At 41.1% G+C, this 23743-nt stretch overlaps 1 protein-coding gene across 3 annotated transcripts in view; it reads right to left on the bottom strand.

Moving 5' to 3' along the window:
* pde7a (phosphodiesterase 7A) overlaps window positions 1-23743 on the bottom strand; it is a 134925-nt gene that overhangs the window by 24009 nt on the left and 87173 nt on the right. For all 3 annotated transcript variants that reach the window (XM_073041515.1, XM_073041496.1, XM_073041506.1), the window contains 3 exons: window positions 22589-22684; window positions 13918-14018; window positions 1999-2130 (listed from right to left, as the gene is read on the bottom strand). In XM_073041515.1, coding sequence (XP_072897616.1) covers window positions 1999-2130; window positions 13918-14018; window positions 22589-22684 — 329 coding nt within the window. The remainder of the gene's footprint in view (window positions 1-1998; window positions 2131-13917; window positions 14019-22588; window positions 22685-23743) is intronic.

Genomic DNA, 23743 nt, shown 5'->3' with positions numbered 1-23743 from the left:
TATTATTAAATCTATTAGATTTTAGGTTTCATGGTCAGCAAAACATTGGTGGGTCGAAGGGCCTGTAATGTGCTGTAGATGTCTATGTTCTATTAAGACTATTCCCAAGTCATATTGTTGCACAAAATGTTATTGAAATATTCAATAAATTCACCATATTACTAATTTGAACTAAACTATAGAAAAATTAAAATATTTCATTAATATTATGTCTTTGCATATGGTTGTCCAATTTATTTGATTATTTTTTGTCATCCTCTTATTTACTTAGTAATTACATGTAATGCCCTGGTTCATATATTTTACTGTTCTGCTGTGTGAATTTCATTTTCCACTGTTCTGTGTGAGCTGCTTGTTTTCAGCTTACATTTTGAAGACAAAAGATGAGGAGAAATGTTGCCATCCAATTAGGATGGTCAAATTGAAGGGGAGGTTTCTCTGGTGAGAGACATTAAGGCTGGCTTGGGTTTTTTTTTGGTTCGAGGAATGAAGAGAGAAGATGCCAGAGGTTGTAGGATTCAACCCAGAGCAGGACAGTGATTCGACGAAGCCTGTGATGAGATCAATTGAGGATTGGTGTTTTGGGGAAACTGTGAGCTCCAACTTGTTTGACTGTTTCACTAAAATGGGTCCTTTTCTTTTTTTTTTAATAACCCTTTAGTCAAATTAAGAATTATGAAGATAAATCTTTTAATTGTATGCAATGTACTCTCTTATTTCTTGGCATTCATTTGTAACAGGGTAGCGAATTACACAGCATCCACACAAACAGGGGGTTTGGGGTGGGCTCGCACCTCAATCTCACAAGTCTGGTGGGGCTGGAGATTGTCTTCCCTAGATCTACACAGACAAGGAAACCGGGGTGTTTCATATATATAATAGGATGCTTAGTAATAAAACACAAGGTTTCATAAACTTGAAGAATCCTACTCCAAAAACAAAATACCTGATCTACATATATGATAGATATACTTCTAGATATGTTCAGGAAATCGATCAAAACAGACAGAGGTAATCACATGTGAAGCTCACATCACTGCCATTCACTGTTTTACACAAGTACAGTACCAATTTTCCAACTGATTCAGTACTTAGCTCTTACACCAGAGGGTGCTATATGCATATGATCTTCACAGTTACTATTGATGACATATATGGATTAGTTGCAGAGTATAATATACAGAAATTACACCAATGTCTCATTTACAACATATTTGCATACCATGTTCTACAAGTGCATAGTTCAATTAATGATACTGTGATACAAAGAATCCCCAGACTTTTGGGTCAGGAAGGAAAACACAAACTGCACATACCTTCTTATGCTCGTAAGTCTTTTCTACACAACTTCACTCCAAATCTGGGATCATATTTAAAAATCAGTCAAGGATAATATCTATCTTACTTCCATTTAGCTGCATCCAAGTATATTCATAAATTTTTACCATCACATTGAATTCAGTGGCTGGTACATCTTTGTGACACATGTCCCTCAAATCTCACCTGCTCACCCCTCACAGCACCCGGTTCTGAGGTGATGTTGTGGGATTACAGGTGCATTGACACACTGTGCTCTTCCTGGTTGTCATTATTCCGCTCCTCCTGCCCCTACTGTAACTACATTCTGTCAAGTCCTTCTAATGATGTCCTTTGATTCACCCATCCCCCACACGTCTTCCATCTCATGCACCATGGCTTCCAAGTTCCTTTGCAGGTTTTGTTTCTCCACCTCTACAGTAGCCACTCTCTACCATGGAAGCCATGATTGTTAGGTTTTGACACCTTCTGACATTGGTGGCGAGTAAAGGTTCCCAGCTACATTACATTGAGCTGGATCCTGTTTTGGCTCATATCTCCATAAGTAAAGGATTGGGTTTTAGTGCACGGTGAAACACCAAGGATAAAATCCAGTTTCTTGGTAATTAATTCTTCACTTACATACTATTTTTTTTAATCACAATGAATTTTGGCTCTAAAGCAAAATCAATCAACACTTACCTTGTATAAACTTGCTAGGTAGTGACTGGTTTTGATTAGGAAGGGCTGGTTAACACCAGGATGATCCATGTCATGTGTGGCAGCTGCCAGCAAACCCACCAGAATATCCCATGGAGAAATAGACTTCGCAAACTTTAAAAAGGAATAGATAGTCATGCATTTAGGCAAGAATAACTAAAATGGAAATGCTGAATTGTGAGATTTTACAAATCAGCATAAACACGATAAAATCTGTAAATGTTGGAAATCCAAGCAACACACAGAATGATGGAGGAAATCAGCAGACTAGGCAGCATCTTTGGAAAACAGCAAACAGTTAATGTTTTAGACAGAGACCCTTCATCACAGGGCTGGGGAAAAAATTAAAAGTTAAGGTCACTTACTCCTACTTCTCATTTTTTCCCCCAGTCCAGGTAAAGGGTCTTGGCCTGAAACGTTGACTGTTTTCCAATGATGCTGCCTGACCTGGCAATTTCCTCCAGCATTTTGTGTGTGTTACATAAACACACTGGCCTGGACCTTATGAAGGATTATCAGCACTATAATTCCTTATTTATGAAGCAAATTGGTAAGCCAACTGCATTATCCACAAATCTGTGTATAGATGTCATTTCACAAGTTTGACTGGTACTCCTCTGCAAATCTCACTCTATGGGTGCCTTGCAGAGAGATTAAAGACATTGAAAAATGAAAATGCAGTGCTTGCCCACTATACATGGTCTAAAAAGTTGGTGCAGCCCTTTTGCTTGCACTAGCTCATTCTTTTACCTTATCCTTTCTAACTCGTCACATTACTCTTATGCAGTTCATTTAATATTCTCAGTTATAATTATTAGTTTAGATTCTGCTTCATGAGGGTTGTTACAAGCTACTTAAGAACATACATTATTGCTTTCTTTACTGTGCTATAAAAATGTTTTCCACAGTCCCTAGTTATTGTCATCAGTCAAACATCCAGAGATTACCTATGAGTAGCTGTAGCCAATTGAATGATAGGCATCAGTCCTGCATGGCTGAAGGTCATTAATTACATCTAATCTTTTCATAATTAGTGTACTGTTTACATTTATTTTAAGTTTTGGTAAATTGCATTATCTTTAAAATTGCTGTAAGGCCAATAATTTCCTAATTTTATTTAATTCATTGAAATATACAGTATGTTACAATAACTAAATGACTAGATTTAACTACAAAGAGAAATTAAATGCGTACATTTTTACAATTACACATATACTTTACAGATCTAAAGTATCAGATCATTCTTCTCACTCCAAAAGCATGAGGGCTGTACTTGTCCTCAAGACAGTGCAGGAATACTAGTTTCTGCAATTTTGAGGCCATTTCTAACAGTGTGCTAAATCACTGAAAAAGTACCAAGATTTTCATCTTGTACGTGCAGTTCAATTCCTTTGAAGTGTTACGCAAATAAACTACATACTGCAGGTCTAAATCATCAGCAGCAACTTCAAAATATGTATTCTGCAGAGCAGCATCCAGGGATATTTCTACTCCCAAAACTTGGAGTGATAGGTCAAAATAAAGCATAGCCATTGACTGCAATGACTGTTTATCCAAAGCACAAAGTGACAATTAGAAACAGAAAATCTACAGCACAATACAGGCCCTACAGCCCACAAAGTTGTGCTGAACATATTCCGACATTAGAAATTACTAGGTTTACCCATAGCCCTCTATTTTCCTAAGCTCAATAAAGTATGTCTGTCTATCTAAAAGTCTCTTAAAAGACCCTATCGCATCCGCCTCCACCACCGTTGCCAGTAGCCCATTCCACGCACTCACCACTCTCTGTGTAAAAAACTTACCCCTGACATCTCCTCTGTACGTACTCCCCAGCACCTTAAACCTGTGTCCTCTTGTGGCAACCATCTCAACCCTGGGAAAAAACCTCTGACTATCCACAAGATCAATGCCTCTCATCATATTATACACCTCTATCAGGTCACCTCTCATCCTCTGTCACTCCAAGGAGAAAAGGCCAAGTTCACTCAACCTATTCTCATAAGGCATGCTCCCCAATCCAGGCAACATCCTTGTAAATCTCCTCTGCACCCTTTCTATGGCTTCCACATCCTTCCTGTAGTGAGGCGACCAGAACTGAGCACAGTACTCCAAGTGGGGTCTGACCAGGATCCTATATAGTTGCAACATTACCTCTCGGCTCCTAAATTCAATTCCACGATTGATGAAGGCCAATACACCATACATCCGCAACCCTCCAATCCCCCAGAACCTCTCCTGTCCCCATTGATGATGCAAAAATCATCACTAGAGGCTCAGCAATCTCCTCCCTCACCTCCCACAGTAGCCTGGTGTACATCTCATCCAGTACCAGTGACTTATCCAACTTGATGCTTTCCAAAAGCTCCAGCACATCCTCTTCCTTAATATCTACATGCCCAAGCTTTTCAGTCCGCTGTAAGTCATCCCTAGAATCGGCAAAATCCTTTTCCGTAGTGAATACTGAAGCAACATATTCATTAAGTACATCTGCTATCTCCACCAGTTCCATACACACTTTCCCACTGTCACACTTGATTGGTTCTGTTCTCTCATGTCTTATCCTCTTGCTCTTCACATACCTGTAGAACGCCTTGGGGTTTTCTTTAATCCTGCTCACCAAGGCCTTATCATGACCCCTTCTGACTTTCCTAGTTTCATTCTTTAGCTCCTTCCTGCTAGCCTTATAAGCTTCTAGATCTCCAACATTAGTTTTTTTTTTAACCTTTTGTAAGCTCTTTTCTGCTTGACTAGATTTACAACAGCCTTTTTACACCACAGTTCCTATACCTTACCATGCTTTCCTTGTCTCATTGGAACATACCTATGCAGATTTCGACGCAAATATCCCATGAGCATTTGCCACATTTCTTCTGTATGTTTCCCTGAGAACATCTGTTTCCAATTTAAGGTTCCAAGTTCCTGCCTGATAGCCACAATATTTTACCTCAATCCAATTAAACACTTTCCTAACTTGTCTTTTCCTAGCCCTCTCCAATGCTGTGGTAAAGGAGATAAAATTGTGATCACCATCTCCAAAATGCTCTCCCACTGAGAGATCTGACACCCGACCACGTTCATTTCCAAATACAAGATCAAGTACAGCCTTCCCTCTTTAGGCTTATCTACATAATGTGTCAACAAACCTTCCTGAAAACACCTAACGAACTCCACCCACAGAGACTCCACAGACAATTCCTCTATGTCTTTCTCCTTTTCTGAAGCCATGACACTATCTCTGATCAGCAGTGCCACGCCAGCACCTTTTTTGCCTCCCTCCCTGTCTTTCTGAAACATCTAAAGCCTGGAACTTGAAGTGACCATTCCTGCCCGAGCCATCCAAGTCTCTGTAATGGCCGCAACATCATAGCTCCAAGTACTGATCCACACTCTAAGCTCATTTGCTTTGTTCATAATACTCCATGCATTAAAACAGACACATCTCAAACCATTGGTCTGAGCGCATCCCTTCCCTATCACCTGCATATCCTCCTTCTCGCACTGTCTCCAAGCTTTCTCTATTTGTGAGCCATCTGCCTCTTCCTCTGTCTCTTCATTTCGGTTCCCACCCCCAGCAATTCTAGTTAAGCTCCTCCTAATAACCTTTGCAAACCTCCCCACCAGGATATTGGTCCCCTGGGATTAAAGTGCAACCCGTCCTTTTTGTACAGGTCACGCCTGCCCCAAAAGAGGTCCCAATGATCCAGAAATCTGAATCCCTGCCATCTGCTCCAATCTCTCAGCCACGTATTCATCCTCCACCTCATTCTATTCCTATACTCACTGCCGCGTGGCACAAGCAGTAATCCCGAGATTACTACCTTTGAGGTCCTGCTTCTCAACTTCCTTCCTAGCTCCTTGTAGTCTGTTTTCAGGACCACCTCCCTTTTCCTACCTATGTCATTGGTACCAATATGTACCACAACCTCTGGCTGTTCTTCCCACATCAGGATATCGTGGACGCGATCAGAGACATCCCGGACCTTGGCACCTGGGAGGCAAACAACCATCCGTGTTTCTTTCCCACATCTACAGAATCGCCTGTCTGACCTTTTAACTATAGAGTCCTCTATCACTGCTGCCATCCTCTTCCTTTCCTTATCCTTATGAGCCACAGGGACAGACTCTGTGCCAGAGTTGCTTCCCCCAGGTAGCCCATCCACCCCCACCCCCAACAGTACTCAAACAGAAGTACTTATTGTTCAGGGGGATAGCCACTGGGGTACTCTTGAGTATCTGACTCTTGCCCTTCCCTCTCCTGAATGTTACTCACTTATCTGTCTCCCGAGGCCCTGGTGTGACTACCTGCCTATAGATCCTCTCTATCACCTCCTCACTTTCCCTGACCAGACAAAGGTCATCGAGCTGCATCTCCAGTTCCCTAACACAGTCCCTAAGGAGCTGCAGCTCGACGCACCTGGCGCAGATGTGGTCGTCCGGGAGGCTGGGAGTCTCCAGGACTTCCCACGTCTGACACCCAGTACAGAGCACTGGCCTCACACACATACTTCCTGCCTGTATTCTACACAGGCAACATACCTCATCTCTACCCATTATCGATGAAACCCATTTTAAGCCAAAGCCCTCCTACTCTGTCTCCCTCTACTCCATCGCCTGCTCCTCTGATGCCCACTCTATGAAGTTGTCTCCTTTTAAACTCTTCTCGCTGTTCTACCTGGCTGATGTCCACGTGCTTGGGCAGTCATGTCCCGATCAAACCACTGATGAAATCTGCACCTTATTGTTACATCTTTCTAGAATCTGTTTCCCTATCTGCTCCTCAATGTCCCTGTTACTAATGGTGGTCTATAAAAATCACCCAGTAGAGTTATTGACCTCTTCCTGTTCCTAACTTCCACCCATAGAGACTCCAATAGACAATCTCCCCATGACTTCCTCCTTTTCTGCAGCCGTGACACTATCGCTGATCAACAGTGCCACACTACCACCTCTTTTGCCTCCCTCCCCGTCCTTCTGAAAGATCTAAAGCCTGGCACTCGAAGTAACCATTCCTGCCCCTGAACTATCCAAGTCTCTGTAATGGCCACAACATCATAGCTCCAAGTACTGATCCATACACTAAGCTCATCCGCTTTGTTCATAGTACCCCTTGCATTAAAGTAGACATATCTCAAACCTTCAGTCTGAGTGCGTCCCTTCTCTATCACCTGCCTGTCCTCCCTCTCGCACTGTCTCCAAGCTTTCTCCATTTGTAAGCCAACCGCCTCTTCCTCTGTCTCTTCAGTTCGGTACCCACCCCACCAGCAATTCTAGTTTAAACTCTCCCCAATAGCCTTCGGAAACCTCCCCGCCAGGATATTGGACCCCTTGGATTCAAGTGCACCCCATCCTTTTTGTACAGGTCACGCCTGTCCCAAAAAAATGTCCCAATGATCCAGAAATCTGAATCCCTGCCCCCTGCTCCAATCCCTCAGCCATGCATTTATCCTCCACCTCATTCTATTCCTATACCCACTGTCATGTGGCACAGGTAATAATCCTGAGAATACTACCTTTGTGGTCCTGCTTCTCAACTTCCTTCCTAACTCTCTGTAGTCTGTTTTCAGGACCTCCTCCCTTTTCCTACCTATGTCAGTATGTACCACAATCTCTGGCTGTTCACCTTCGCATTTCAGGATATCATGGACGCAATCAGAAACATCCCAAACTCTGGCACCTGGGAGGGAAGCTATCATCTTCTTCCTTTCCCTACCCTTCTGAGCCACAGGGACAGATTCTGTGCCAGAGGTACGGCCACTATTGCCTCCCCCAGGTCCACCATCCCTTCAACAGTACTCAAAGAGGAGTACTTATTGTTAAGGGGGATGGCCACAGGGGTACTCTCTAGCACATGACTCTTGTCCTTCCCTCTCTGTTACCCACTTATCTGTCTCCCGAGGCCCCGGTGTGACTACCTGTCTATAGCTCCTATATATCACCTCCTTGCTCTCCATGACCAGACAAAGGTCATCGAGCTGCATCTCCAGTTCCCTAAAGAAATCCCTAAGGAGCTGCAGCTCGACACAACTGGCGCAGATGTGACCGTCCTGGAGGCCGGGAGTCTCCAGGACTTCCCACAACTGACACCGAACACAGAACATTGGCCTCACATACATCCTTCCAGTCTGTATTCTACACAGGCAACCTACCTCACCTCGACTCGTTACCAACAAAGCCCCATTGAACCAAAGCTCTCCCATTCTGTCTCCTCTACTCCAACACCCGCTCATATTATATGGTCTTATACATCAGGATGCTCTTTAATCGACTACTGCTCAGCATGAATACCATCATCCCCTCAAAACTAATCAATAAGCTCCAAGACCTTGGCTTGAATATCTTCTTGTGGAAGTGGACCCTCGATTTCATCACTTGCAGTTAACAGTGAGTCTGGATTGGCAATGACATCTCCAAGGTTTTGATCAGCACAGGTGCAACACAAGGTTATGTGCTTAGTTCCCTGTTCCATTCACTTTACACTTATGACTGTGTGGTTACGCTCAGCTCCAATGCCATATTCAAATCTGCTGACAACACCATTGTTGTAGGCTGAATCAAAGGTGGTGACGAATCAGTATACAAGAGGGAGATTGAAAATCTGGCTGAACGGTGCCATAACAACAACCTCTGTTAGCAAGACCAAGGAGCTTATTATTAACTTCAGGAGAAGGCAACAAGAGGTCCATGAGCCAGTCCTCAGAGGATCAGAGGTGAGAGGGTCAGTAACTTTAAATTTTTCAATGTTATCATTCTGGAGGAACAGTCCTGGCCCAGCACATAAATGCAATAATGAAGCAGGCCTCTATTTTCTTAGGAGTTCAGAAATATTTGGCATGACATCTAAAACTATATCAAACATCTATAGCTTTGTAGTGGAGAATATATTGATTGGTTACATTATAGACAATAGACAATAGGTGCAGAAGTAGACCATTCGGCTCTTCGAGCCTGCACAGCCATTTTGAGATCATGGCTGATCATCTACTATCAATACCTGGTTCCTGCCTTGTCCCCATATCCCTTGATTCCCCTATCCATAAGATACCTATCTAGCTCCTTCTTGAAAGCAGCCAGAGAATTGGCCTCCACTACCTTCCGAGGCAGTGCATTCCAGACCCCCACAACTCTCTGGGAGAAGTAGTTTTTCCTTAACTCTGTCCTAAATGACCTACCCCTTATTCTCAAACCATGCCCTCTGGTACTGGACTCTCCCAGCATCTGGAACATATTTCCTGCCTCTATCTTGTCCAATCCCTTAATAATCTTATATGTTGCAATCAGATCCCCTCTCAATCTCCTTAATTCCAGCGTGTACAAACCCAGTCTCTCTAACCTCTCTGCGTAAGACAGTCCAGACATCCCAGGAATTAACCTCGAGAATCTACGCTGCACTTCCTCTACAGCCAGGATGTCCTTCCTTAACCCTGGAGACCAAAACTGTACACAATACTCCAGGTGTAGTCTCACCAGGGCCCTGTACAAATGCAAGAGGATTTCCTTGCTCTTGTACTCAATTCCCTTTGTAATAAAGGCCAACATTCCATTAGCCTTCTTCACTGCCTGCTGCACTTGCTCATTCACCTTCAGTGACCGATGAACAAGGACTCCTAGATCTCTTTGTATTTCTCCCTTACCTAACTTTACACTGTTCAGATAATAATCTGCCTTCCTGTTCTTACTCCCAAAGTGGATAACCTCACACTTATTCACATTAAACGTCATCTGTCAAGTATCTGCCCACTCACCCAGCCTATCCAAATCACCCTGAATTCTCCTAACATCCTCATCACGTCACACTGCCACCCAGCTTAGTATCATCAGCAAACTTGCTGATGTTATTCTCAATGCCATCATCTAAATCGTTGACGTAAATCGTAAACAGCTGTGGTCCCAATACCGAGCCCTGTGGCACCCCACTAGTCACCACCTGCTATACCGTGAAACACCCATTCACCGCTACCCTTTGCTTTCTATCTGCCAACCAGTTTTCTATCCATGTCAATATCTTCCCCCCAATGCCATGAGCTTTGATTTTACCCACCAATCTCCTATGTGGGACCTTATCAAATGCCTTCTGAAAATCGAGGTACACTATATCCACTGGATCTCCCTTGTCTAACTTCCTGGTTACATCCTCGAAAAACTCCAATAGATTAGTCAAGCATGATTTACCCTTGGTAAATCCATGCTGGCACGGCCCAATCCTATCACTGCTATCTAGATATGCCACTATTTCATCTTTAATAATGGACTCTAGCATCTTCCCCACTACTGATGTTAGGCTGACAGGTCGATAGTTCTCTGTTTTCTTCCTCCCTCCTTTCTTAAAAAGTGGGATAACATTAGCCATTCTCCAATCCTCAGGAACTGATCCTGAATCTAAAGAACATTGGAAAATGATTACCAATGCATCTGCAATTTCCAGGGCCACCTCCTTTAGTATGCAGACCATCTGGACCTGGGGATTTGTCAGCCTTCAGTCCCATCAGTCTACTCATCACCATTTCCTTCCTAATGTTAATCTGTTTCATTTCCTCTGTTACCCTATGTCCTTGGCCCATCCATACATCTGGAAGATTGCTTGTGTCTTCCTTAGTGAAGACAGATCTAAAGTACTTATTAAATTCTTCTGCCATTTCTCTGTTTCCCATAACAATTTCACCCAATTCATTCTTCAAGGGCCCAACATTGTTCTTAACCGTATCTTCTTTCTCTTCACATACCTAAAAAAGCTTTTGCTATCCTCCTTTATATTCGAACGCTAGCTTGCGTTCGTACCTCATTTTTTCTCCCCGTATTGCCTTTTTAGTTAAGTTCTGTTGTTCCTTAAAAACTTCCCAATCATCTATCCTCCCACTCACCTTAGCTCTGTCATACTTTTTTTTTCAATGCTATGCAATCTCTGACTTCCTTTGTCAACCACTGTGGCCCCTTTCCCCCCTTTGAATCCTTCCTTCTCCGGGGGATGAACTGATTTTGCACCTTGTGCATTATTCCCAAGAATACCTGCCATTGCTGTTCCACTGTCTTTTCTGCTAGGATATCCGTCCAGTTAACTTTGGCCAGCTCCTCCCTCATGGCTCCATAGTCTCCTTTGTTCAACTGCAACACTGACACCTCCGAGCTGCCCTTATCCTTCTCAAATTGCAGATAAAAACTTATCATATTATGATCACTACCTCCTAATGGCTCCTTTACTTCAAAATCGCTTATCAAATCCTGTTCATTACATAACACTAAATCCAGAATAGCCTTGTCCCTGGTCGGCTCTCGTACAAGCTGTTCCAAGAATGCATCCCGTAGGCACTCTACAAACTCCCTATCCTGGGGTCCAAAACCAACCTGATTCTCCCAGTTCACCTGCATGTTGAAATCCCCCATAACTACTGTGACATTACCTTTGCCACATGCCAATGTTAACTCCCTATTCAACTTGCACCCAATATCCATGCTACTGTTTGGTGGCCTGTAGACAACACCCATTAGGATCCTTTTGCCCTTACTGTTCCTCAGTTCTATCCACACAGACTCCACTTCTCCTGATCCTATGTCCCCCCTTGCAAAGGACTGAATCTCATTCCTCACCATCAGGGCCACCCCACCCCCTCTGCCCACATTTCTGTCCCTATGATAGCACGTATACCCTTGTACATTCATTTCCCAGGTCTGATCTCCCTGCAGCCATGTTTCCGTTATCCCAACAACATCATAGTTACCCATTCGCACCTGAGCTTCAAGCTCATCCGCCTTATTTCTGACACTTCGTGCATTCGATATAGAATTTTTAGCCCATTTCTCCTCTCTCTGTTTGAATCGCTACCTATTGTGCTTAACCCAGCTCCCCGAACTCCCAACAGGCTATACTCCCCTAGAATTTTGTTGTCCATCCTCAATTTACTTATTCTTTCTGCACATTTAACTCCATGTTCCATCAGACCATCCCTCTGTACATGTGTCCTCCTTATCACTTGTTCCGCCTCACCTTTCTTTACTACACACTTAATATTCCGGAACCGTGTAGTCCCCACCTGTCCTTTATTCTTCATCTCACTATGGAAACACCATAGGCCTGGTGTGGAAACACCAATGACCTTGAACAGAAAATAGTACAAAAAAAATAGCGGATACAGCCCAGTGCATCACATGTAAAGCCCTCCCCACCATTGAGCGCACCTACACAGAGCGTTGCCGCAGGAAAGCAGCATCCAAAGACAAGGACTCCCAACATCAAAGCTCTCTTCTCACTACTCTCATCTGGAAGAAAGTGAGGGGATATATGGGAGGCAGGGTTTAAGGGTCGGCACAACATTGTGGGCCGAAGGGCCTGTACTGCGCTGTACTATTCTATGTTCTATGTTAAGGTAGAAGAGGCTCAGGACTCACACCACCAGGTTCAGGAACAGTTATTTCCCCTCAACCATCAGACTCTTGAATCAAAGGAGATATCCTCACTTGCCCCATCATTGAAGTCTTTCCACAATTTATGGACTCATTTTCAAGGACTCTGCATCTCATGTTCTTGATATTTATTGCTTACTATTATTATTATTTTTCTTCTTCTATTTGCACAGTGTCTCTTTTGCATGCTGGTTAAAAGCCCATGTTGGTTGTGTCTCATTGATTCTGTTATGGTTATTATTTTAAATGTACTTTGATAATAAACTTACTTTAAATTTGGAAGGTAGTCCATTATCTGCATTAGGTGCCTGTGTTAATTTTCTTCACTTACAGCCAATCAAAAGAATGCAGCAGCATACACACTAGACGAATTCTTCTGTCAATAGCTATTAAGAACTAACATAGTTTATAGTACTGTAGTAGTATTAGTAGCAATTTGATGTGTTCTGTATTTCATTTAAATACATACTTTGTCACTCAGTTAAATGGTAGTTTGCCTCCCCCCCACCAATACCTTTTTAATTATTTCCACGAAACTTCATCTAATTGGGGCACACGCTTAATTGGGCCAAAATGCATTGGTCCCAATGTGTCTCAGTTAACTGGAATGTAATTGCATACTAGACAATTGCAAATTGCTATTTGAAGCTAATATTGGTGTGAGTATTAATTACATGACCTCCTTCCAACACTATTATTTTAATGTTCAAAATCTGAAATAACCGAGTAGCAGAGTGTTTGCCTGAGTACTGCTGTGGATGCCATGCAAATTAAGAAAGCTTCCTCCCAATTCCTGATCCAGTCCAGCCTCTCCTGAAGGTATCATGCAAGGAGAGTTCTTTTATTGAGGATACTAGTATGAAGTAGAGAGAAGATTTATACAATAGTTGAGTTGGAACTACCTGCTTTAAATGAGTGAGAAAAATTATTATATGTAGACATAGGAACTATTTGGAGTAAACATTTTTAATGTCAATTATTTTCCTATACAACTATAAGATTGGGATTTCATTTTGGGGTTGCATTTTATCGCAGTTTCTAGAATGAACCCTAATGTTTAAGCCTTGTATGAACATAGAGGTCAGGATTTCCCATTTTTATATCTGTTTTTGATTATTCCCTATCAGTTTCACTGTGAAGAGGGGATAAATGTAAAATTGGTAACACAAAGATAATATGTTCAAAATCTGATATAAAATAGAAAATGGTAGAAATAATCAATAAATCAATCAGTACATTTGCAAAGAAACATAATTAATATGTTTAATGTTAATGCTTTTCATCTATCTTATTGATTTAAGAAAACAATCACGGCATTCTTTCTTTATACAAAATATTGATAGCAGCAGATCACTATATTTTAGGAAAATTAGTTGAATGCAAATAATATAGAATAGAATTCTAGAATATGGAATTATAGAAAACATAGAATACTACTGATGGCTGTATTTAAAAGCCAAGGGAGAAAACTTAAAAGTATCAGTCATTTGACACTTATTTTACCTTTGATTCCTTTAGGTAACAGTGCATGGCCTGAGTTACATCAGCAGCATGTACTGCATTGTGATAAGGATTGTTACGGTGGTAGTCCTCCTGAACCATAACTGCACAGAAAGAGGAAAAAAAAGTTATTTGATCACAAACATGAAAAATATTTGGAAATATTAATGAAATTCAAGAGACAATTTCTTAAATGCTTTGAATTTCTTCAAACTGAAATCTGAAAAATAATGAATTTTCATCATTCTCAAGTTGATTAAAAATCTTGTATTAGTATATAAATCTAATGCTGTACATAGAAATGTACAAAAGGGTGAGTATAAATAGTACAATGAACTGGACAAGTTAATCAATTTGGGACAACTCTTAAAGAAAAAAAGCTAATTGAGAAAATATCCAGGACGGCCTTTGTTTATTTGGGAATAAATGAACCAGGAGACCGTTTCTGAACAGGTTTTGTCTAGTGTCAATCACATGCACTTGACACTACACTGTACTTATTATACAGTGTCAGTTTGTGTTTGTGTTCAAAATGCAATGATGTTTGCCACTAATAGTTAACAAGAAATAAGTAGCAAGACAATTTGGAACTGTTTTACTCACCACAGTTCAAGCTTTCAGACTGAGTGTACACTGAATGAAATTCTCTGTTGATAACTATTAGGGACTAACTCAGAGGTATTGGTAGATTTCCAATTTGTTCTGCATTTCATTTAAATACATAAATAGTTATTCAGTTAAATTGTAATTTGTTTTTTTTTAAACATCTTTTTAACAAATTTGAATGAATTGAGACAGCTGCTTAATCAGGCCAAAATATACTGGTCCTGATGTGTCCCAATTAACCAGAATCCACTGAAATTGTCCAATGACCGGTCACAACAAAATTCAGTAGCATCCGAGGCTCAAAGTATCAATCACTGCTGAGATGTCCTTCACATCTTTATTACTGTATCAATGTCAAATGCAAAGTGAAAAGAGATGCTGGACCCAGGTACAGGGATGAGGTGAGGGACGTCAAAGTCACAGTCAGGATATAACATTCAATCAGAGGCTTGGCCAAGAATAAGACAAAATAAACCTGAGCCAGATATGAGAAAGGACTGTGAGGTCAGGAGACAAAGTTTAAGAACAAGTATCACATGACATAACTTGCCCCAATAATATTGTTTACTTGGATTTTCAGAAAGCCTTGACAAGATGCTGCATACAAGGATGCTAAACAAAAGCACAGTCCATAGTAATACAGAAAATATACTAGCATGGACACAAGACTGGCTGACTGGCAGGAGGCAAACAGTGGGATTAAAGGGGGCCTTCTCTGATTGGCTGCTGGTGACTAGCTTCTTTTCACACTAAATGTCAATAATTTGGACAATGAAATTGTGACCAAGTTTGTGGACAATACAAGCTAGGTGGAGGGGCAGGTAGTGTTGAGGAAGCAGGGAGTCTGCAGAAAGACTTGGGTTGGTAGAATGAATACAATGTAAAGAGCATGACCAAGTGCTTTAGCAGAACGAACAAATGTGTAGACTATTTTCCAAATGGGGAGAATATTTAAAAATCAGAGGGCAAAGGGGCTTGGGAGTTCTTTTGCAAGACTCCCTAAAGGTTAACTTGAAGTTTGAGTCAGTGGTAAGGAAGGTAAATGCAACACCAGCATTCATTTCAAGAGGAATATAAAAACAAGAATGCAATGCTGAGGCATTGCAAGGTATTGGTCAGACAACACTGCAACATCTCTTCCAGGGATGCCTACCCTGAAGAAGTTTAAATCTCCCCCTTCAATGGGAGTTCAGTGAAACCCTCTCTCACTACTCTCACTTTGATCTCTACTGCCTAGACTCTTCGACAATGTGTTCACTGCAAACCCGCTACCACAGACTTCACCCTTCCCACGCTCCAGATTCACCTATCACCTTGTGGTTCTTCTTCCTCTCCCCCCTACTTTCTTACTCTTTCTTACACTTTCTTCGTCGAAACATCGACTGTAATCTTTTCCAGAGATGCTGCCTGGCCTGCTGAGTTCCTCCAACATTTTGTGTGTGTTCCTTGGATTTCCAGAATCTACAAATTTTCTCTTGTTTATGATTAGAGTATTGTGAGCAGTTTTGGGCTCTTCGTCTAAGAAAGGATGTGCTGGCATTGGAGACAACCCATAGAAGGTTCACAAGAATGATCCCAGCAATTGCAGGATTAATAGATGAAGAATGTTTGATGGCTCTGAGCCTCTACTCACTGAAGTTTAGGAGAATGAGGGGTGCCATATTGAAATCTATCAAATATTGAAAGCACAGAGTGAATATGAAGAGGATCTTTCCTATAGTGGGGGAGTCTGGGATCAGAGGGCACAGCCACAGAATAAAATGATGTTCCTTTATAACAGAAGAGGAATTTCTTTAGCCAAAGGGTGGTGAATCGGTGGAATTCATTGCCACAGACATCTGAGGAGGCCAAGTCTTTAGGTACAGTATACTTAAAGTGGAGGTCGATAGGTTCTTAATTAGGGTCCCAAAGGTTATGGCAAAAAGGCAGGAGAATGGGGTTGAAAGGGATAATACATCAGCCATGATAAAATGCGGAGCAGTCTCAATGGACTGAATGGCCTAATTCTGCTCCCATGTCTTATGGTCTTATGTTATTCTATGCTAATTTGATACTGACATCACATCATCAGTGCAAACACAATCCATCACTGGAAGTGTTAATCAAATTTCCCGGAGGGAGCAATTTGAAATCATCACAGTTGTGTTCCACCTCAGAAATTCATCTCTTACACAGTGCTTTGCCTTCTGATCTTCACATCTCCACCATCTATAATTCATCAAGAACATATTATTTGGAGGTTTCATTTGAGGTATTTTAAATGCTCCTTACCTACTAGTGCCCAAATCATAAACACAATGACTTCAATATTCTTGATTTCCAAGTCTCTTCTAAGGTTCACTCCATTCTGCAGCCTTCTCTTGCTCTAAATCCCAATTTACAAGTCTAGATCTGAACCTAGTTTACCTGACTCTTTATATTCCAGTACAACTGTAATCTAATTCCTCAATCTTTTCAGTGAACAAAAATATTCAGATTCAGTTCCTCTGACTCAGTTCATACAACAGTCAGAGGTGATTCAAAGTGCTAGACCGACATGGTACCAGGATTGAAACAGTGCAGAACATTCAGTAACTAGAGGCGAAGAAAATCATGGCTTACATCAAAACCTATGTAACATCGGCAAATTCAAAAAGTACTTCATGTGCAATATTTGGATTACTAAAATATCACAATTCAGTGGGAATAAAATAAGAACAAGCATATCAATGTACGCCTAAACTCAAGATAGAAGGTTTTAAGTTCTTGTATACTGGAACAAATTCCAGGCAGACAGGTCCTGTTCAGGATGGATGCAAAGCATTTTAACAGGTCTAGGACCAATGACTTAAGAGTTTTTCTCTGATGCAGTCCATTTGGGCTTGAACTAAGTAGTTCAAATAAGTACCAGACTGAATAGAGAAAAGTGACAAAATTGAAAAGGAAAATAACATGGGTAAAGAGAGGGTTTATGAGGGGAATGTAATAATGTAAAAAAAAATCTAAATGTCTTCCAGTGGCATGCAGACAGTAAGAAGATAGGGATGGGATGCGTCTGGAATAAGGAAGTGCTCAAAGGATAACAGAAGATGTACCTGGAAAACTAAATAACCGGTCTTTACCAAAGAAGAATTTACTGCCACAAAATTTCAGAAGTAGATAAGAGCACAAAAGTTGTGAGGAGAAGGTAACAACAGATTGGTTTGCATTAAGTCAATTTTTTTTTATATAAACTCTGCAGAATACTAATTACTAGTGATCCAAATAGTACTAATACCATACACGAGGAAATCTGCAGAGGCTGAAAATTCAAACAACACACATAAAATGCTGGTGGAACACAGCAGGCCAGGCAGCATCTATAAGGAGAAGCACTGTCAACGTTTCGGGCCGAGATCCTTTGTCAGGGTCTCGGCCCGAAACGTTGACAGTGCTTCTCTTTATAGATGCTGCCTGGCCTGCTGTGTTACACCAGCATTTTGTGTGGGTACTAATACCATGTTTTTTTCAGATACCAAAAAATTACAAGCATGAGTGACTAGGGTAAAATATCCAAATCTTCAGATGGGACACAACTTGGAAATGTGATAAAGAGTAAATGTTAGAAATAGTGAGCAAGAGGACATAGAATGGGCAGGCATATGGCAGAAGATATTTAATATACAGAAGTGTAATACGATTTATTTTGGATGACCAAGTAGGGAAAAGAAAAAAAAAACAGGCAAAGAACATTTAAGAAAACACTGGGATCTCAGGACTTGTAAACAGAGCCACAGAGTGCAAAAGAATGGAGGACAAGTCAAACATGTATACACCACTGACTGGTCAGATCACAACTAGGTTAATGCATCCAATTATTGTCACCTAATTTTAAAACATAGAACAGAGGTATTAGGGAAAGTAAGCAGGAGATAGATAGGAGCTACAGGGAGTTTGTCACCCTGAGGCTGCAGTAATTAGATAAGTGGATGACTGTCAGGGAAGGGAAGAGCTCAGATTGTAGAGAGCACCCCTGTGGCCATCCCCCTCAGTAATTGTCATCTTGTTTTGGATGCTGTTGAGGGGGGTGACCTGACAGAGGATGACCATGACGCTAAGCCTGGGTCTGTGGTGCAGAAAGGAAAGTGGAAGACGAGGAATGCGGTAGTCATAGGGGATTCCATACTGAGGAGAACAAACAGGAGGTTCTGTCAGCCTGATAGAGATACCCGCTTGGTGTACTGCCTGCAGGTGCCAGGGTACAGGATGTCTCGGATCAGGTGCAGAGTATTCTGAAGGGAGAGGGTGAACAGCCAGAAGTCTTGCTACCTATTGGTGCCAATGACATTGGCAGAAAAAAGGAGGAGGTCCTGAAAAGAGAATTCAGGGAGTTAGATAGAAAGCTGAAAAGCAGGATCTCCAGATAGGATTTCTGCACATGCTAACAAGCGCAAGAATAGCATAAGCAGGTATATTAATGCGTGGCTGAGAGACTGGTGTAGGGGGCAGGGCTTCGGGTTCCTGGATCATTGGGTCCTCTTCTGGGGGAGGTATGACCTGTACAAAAAGGATGGGTTACACCTGAACCCAAAGGGCTCTAATATCATAGCAGGCAGGTTTAATGGAGTTGTTAGGGAGGGTTTAAACTAACTTGGCAAGGGAATGGAAACCAGAGTGATAAGGCTGAGGAAGGGGAAAACAGAAATAAATCAAACATAGATGATACAACATAGATGATAGAAAGGACAGGCAGGAAGATGAGGCACAATCACAGCCAGTGGGATGAGTTACAGGGCAATAGAGGCATGGTGCAGTTAAAACAGAAAGCAACAAATACTGGACTGAAAGTGTTATATTCGAATGCATGCAGCATAAGAAATAAAATGGATGATCTTGAAATTCAGCTACAGATTGGCAAGTATGACATTGTGGCCATCTCTGAAACTTAGCTAAAGGATGGCTGCCATTGGGAGCTGAATATCCAAGGATATACAGTGTATCAGAAAGATAGGTTAGTAGGCAGACGGAGCGGTGTGGCCCTGTGTTTCAGAAATAATATTAAATCATTAGAAAGGGATGGCATAGGATCAGGAAGGTGTAGAATCTCTATGGGTTGAGTCAAGAAATGGTAAGGGTAAAAGGACCCTAATGGCAGTTGTATACAAGCCTCCAAACAGCAGCCAGGCTGTGGATTACAAATTACAGCAGAAGATAGAAAAGGCGTGTCAGAAGGGCAATATCATGATCGTTTGGGATTTTAACAAGAAAATGGATTGGGGAAAACCAGGTCAGTACTGGACCTCCAGAGAGAAAACTTGTAATATGTCTAAGGGATGGCTTTTTAGAACAGCTTGTTGTTGAGCCCACTAGGGAATTGGCTTTGCTGGATTTGGTGTTGTGCAATGATCCAGTGGTGATAAGAGAGCTTAAGGTTAAGGAACCCTTAGGGAACAGTGATCACAGTATGATCCAATTCACTTTGAAATTTGAGAAGAAGCTGAATTCCAAGGTGACAGTATTTCAGTGGAATAAAGGAAATTATAAAGGCCTGAGAGAGGAACTGACCAAAGTTGACTGGAAAGGAAGACTAGCAGGAAGGACAGAAGAGCAGCAACGGCTGGAGTTTCTGAGAAAAATGAGGGAAGTGCAAGACAGATATATTCCAAATAAGAAGAAATTTTCAAACAGAAGAGGACACTACCATGACTGACAAGTGAAATCAGAACCAAAATAAAAGCAAAAGAGAGGGCATACAAGGAAGCCAAAGCGATTGGGAAGACAGAGGATTGGGAAGCTTTTAAAAACTTGTAGAAGGAAGCTAAGGCAGCCATTAGGAAGAAAAGGATGAATTATGAAAGGAAGTTGGCGACTAATATCAAAGAAGATACTAAAAGCTTTTTAAAATATATAAAGAGTAAAAAAAGTCAAGGGTAAATATAATACCAATAGAAAATGACACTGGAGATATTGTAATGAGACATGCAGAGATGTCAGAGGAACTGAATGCGTATTTTGCATCAGTCTTCATGGTGGAAGAAATCTGCAGTATACCGGACATTCAAGAGTGTCAGTGAAGCAAAATATGTGCAGTGAAAATAACGGCAGAGAAGGTACTCAGGAAGCTTAATAGTCGGAAGGTAGAATAATCTCTTGGACCTGATGGAATGTACCCTCGGGTTCTGAAGGAAGTAGCTGGAGAGATTGCAGAGGCATTAACAATGATCTTTCAAGAATCGATAGATTCTGGCATTGTACCAGATGACTGGAAAATTGCAAATATTACTCCACAACGTAAGAAGAGTGGGAGGCAGCAGAAAGGAGACTATAGACCTGTTAGCCTGATATCAGTGGTTGGGAAGTTGTTGGAATTGATTATTATGGATGAGATTACGGAGTTCCTGGAGGCACATGACAAGATAGGCCAAAGCCAGCATGGTTTCCCGAAAGGGATATCCTGCCTGACTAACCTACTGCAATTTTTGAGGAACTTACAAGTAGGGTAGACAAAGGAGATGCAGTAGATGTATTGTACTTGGAATTTCAGAAAGCCTTTGACAAGGTGCTACACATGAGGCTGTCTTAGAAAGATAAGAGCCCATGGAATTACAGGGAAGTTACTAGCATGGGTGGAGCATTGGCTGATCGGCAGAAAACAGAGGGTGGGAATGAAGGGATCATATTCTGGCTGGCTGCCGGTTACCAATAGAGTTCCACAGGGGCTGGTGTTGGGACTGCTGCTTTTTATGATGTATGTCAATGATTTAGACTATGGGATTAATGGATTTGTGGCTAAATTTGCCAAAAATACAAAGATAGGTGGAGGATCGGGTATTGTTGAGGACAACAAGAAGTGGGAAATGAAATACAATGTTGGAAAGTGTATGGTCATGCACTTTGATGGAAGAAATAAACGGGCAGACTTTGGGGAGAGAATTCAAAATGCAGAGATGCAAAGGGACTTGGGAGTCCTTGTGTAGGATACCCTAAAGGTTAACCTCCAGATTGAGTCGGTGGTGCAGAAGGCAAATGCAATATTGCCATTCACTTCTTGAGGTATAGAATACAAAAACAGGGATGTGATGTTGAGGCTCTATAAGGCACTCGTGAGACCACACTTGGAATACTGTGTGCAGTTTTTGGCTCCTTATTTTACTGACATTGGAGAGGGTTCAGAGAAGATTCACAAGAATGATTCCAGGAATGAAAGGGTTACTGTATGAGGAATGTCTGGCAGCTCTTGGGCTGTATTCCCTGGAGCTCAGGAGAATGAAGGGGGGAGGCAATCGCATGGAAACATTCCAAATGTTAAAAGGCCTGAACAGATCAGATATGACAAAGTTATTTCCCATGGATGGGAAGTCTAGGACAAGAGGGTATGACTTCAGGATTGAAGAACGTCCATTTAGAACAGAGATGCGGAAAAATTACTTTAGTGAGAGGGTGGTAGACCTGTGGAATTTGTTACCACAAGCGGCTGTAGAGGCCAAGTCACTGGGTGTACTTAAGGCAGAAATAGATAGGTTCTTGATTAGCCAGAGCATCAAAGGGTATGGGGAGAAGGCAGGGAAGGATTGGATCAGCCCACGATTGAATGGTGGGGCAGACTCGATGGGCCAAATGGTCTATATCTTACGGTCTTATTCAAGATCATGACTGCTTTACACACGATTCAGAAGAGAAATATTAGTAGATGATTCAAGGACTAAATGATATTAGTTGAAAACTTTAGAAAATAAATAAGGGAAATGTGAGAAATAGTTTTTTTAAAATCAGAAATCAGGGCTTTCACATGGGGAACAGAAAATGAGATAGAATGACTTGCAAGATTGTTGGGAAAGGTCAAGAAAATTGGATTTGACATTCCCTCCAGCGAGCATAGACTCAGCCTATCCAATGCTTCCTGATAATTCAAACCCTCCGATCCAGGCAACATCCTTGTTAATCTTTTCTAAACCCCCTCTTGTTTAATCATGTGGTGATTTCTAGAGTAGGGATAGACAATGGATTAAAGTGGCCTTCAATGCCGTACATATCTAATATTCTAATATGTTACATGGTTATCAAATGGAAAAATACAGAAAAGACATCTGGTAAAACAAAGGTTACTTACCCAAAAGTCGACGCAGTTTTACCAAATCTAAGCTGAAATGTTCTATAAGTCCATGGTATTTAAATAAGTGGAAGGTCAAAGTAATCAGACTATTTCCTGTGAGTAGTAAAAAGAAACTACTTTGTAATTATTTGACACTCATTTCACTGTTGCACATATAAATTTCTAAGAAAAATATCAAATTCAAGCATTTTTAGCTCTCAATTCAAAGCTACCATTTATGGTCTTATTTTCCATAATTTCCTTGCTAAAGATCTGCATTTTGAAAGAAAAACAACAACTTAAATTCGAAAGAAATAAAACCACATAAATCAAGTCTTGAATTTCTAGAAAATTTGGTTCAAAGTTATAGAACAAAAAGCACAATGATTCACTTGAGCTATTTTCACAAACAGTTCTGCATTCTTTAGCTCCGAATTGGTAAAAACCCTCCGGCACTTATCAATACCTTACCTCTTTCCTCCCTCCTCCCCCAATGTATATAACAGCACAATCAAATTATGCTATTTCATGGCAACTGTTAAAACAATCTTTTGTTATTTCTCCTGTGTGACACCTACAACATGAATGTTTTTCATGAATCCAACTTCCTGACAACGCAATAAGAATTAATTTTTTTTCAATCTATAATGTTTTTCAATTGATAATTTTCCATGCTAAATGAAGGCCCTGACAACTAAATCTGGAATAGGTTTCACACTTTTAACAAGGGAACATTTCCATTTGTTTGAAGCAAATTCCTTTCATTCTCAGATTGTGTCCTTTTAGGATATTCAATGTTTATTCAAGTATTAACAAAAAAATTTAAAAAATAAATTACTTTGGGCATTTAATAATTCTAAAGCAATACTAAAGTGCCTTTTCTGTTCCTTGGAAACCTTAATTCAGAAGTGTAGCCTGTCAAGTAAGGGGGAGTTATCAGCGGGGAATTATCAGTGGGAGATGGTAACCACAACTGTATACCTGTATTTAAAAGTAAATACAGAAAAGCATATGGATGGATCAAGAATAAAAATCTTAACTTGCTCTACATCTGAAAGTGGGAATCATTCAAAGAAAAATAATGAGAGTTCAGGGCCAAAATATTCCTGCAAGCATGATAGCCAAAAACAGGTATGGGTAACTCTGTAGCAGGTTGGATGAATAGAGAAAAGG

This window comes from Hemitrygon akajei, chromosome 1, assembly GCF_048418815.1.
Source record: "Hemitrygon akajei chromosome 1, sHemAka1.3, whole genome shotgun sequence".
NCBI lineage: Eukaryota > Metazoa > Chordata > Chondrichthyes > Myliobatiformes > Dasyatidae > Hemitrygon > Hemitrygon akajei.
Note: the sequence above shows the minus strand (reverse complement) of the source record. Positions and strands in the feature narration are given on the sequence as shown.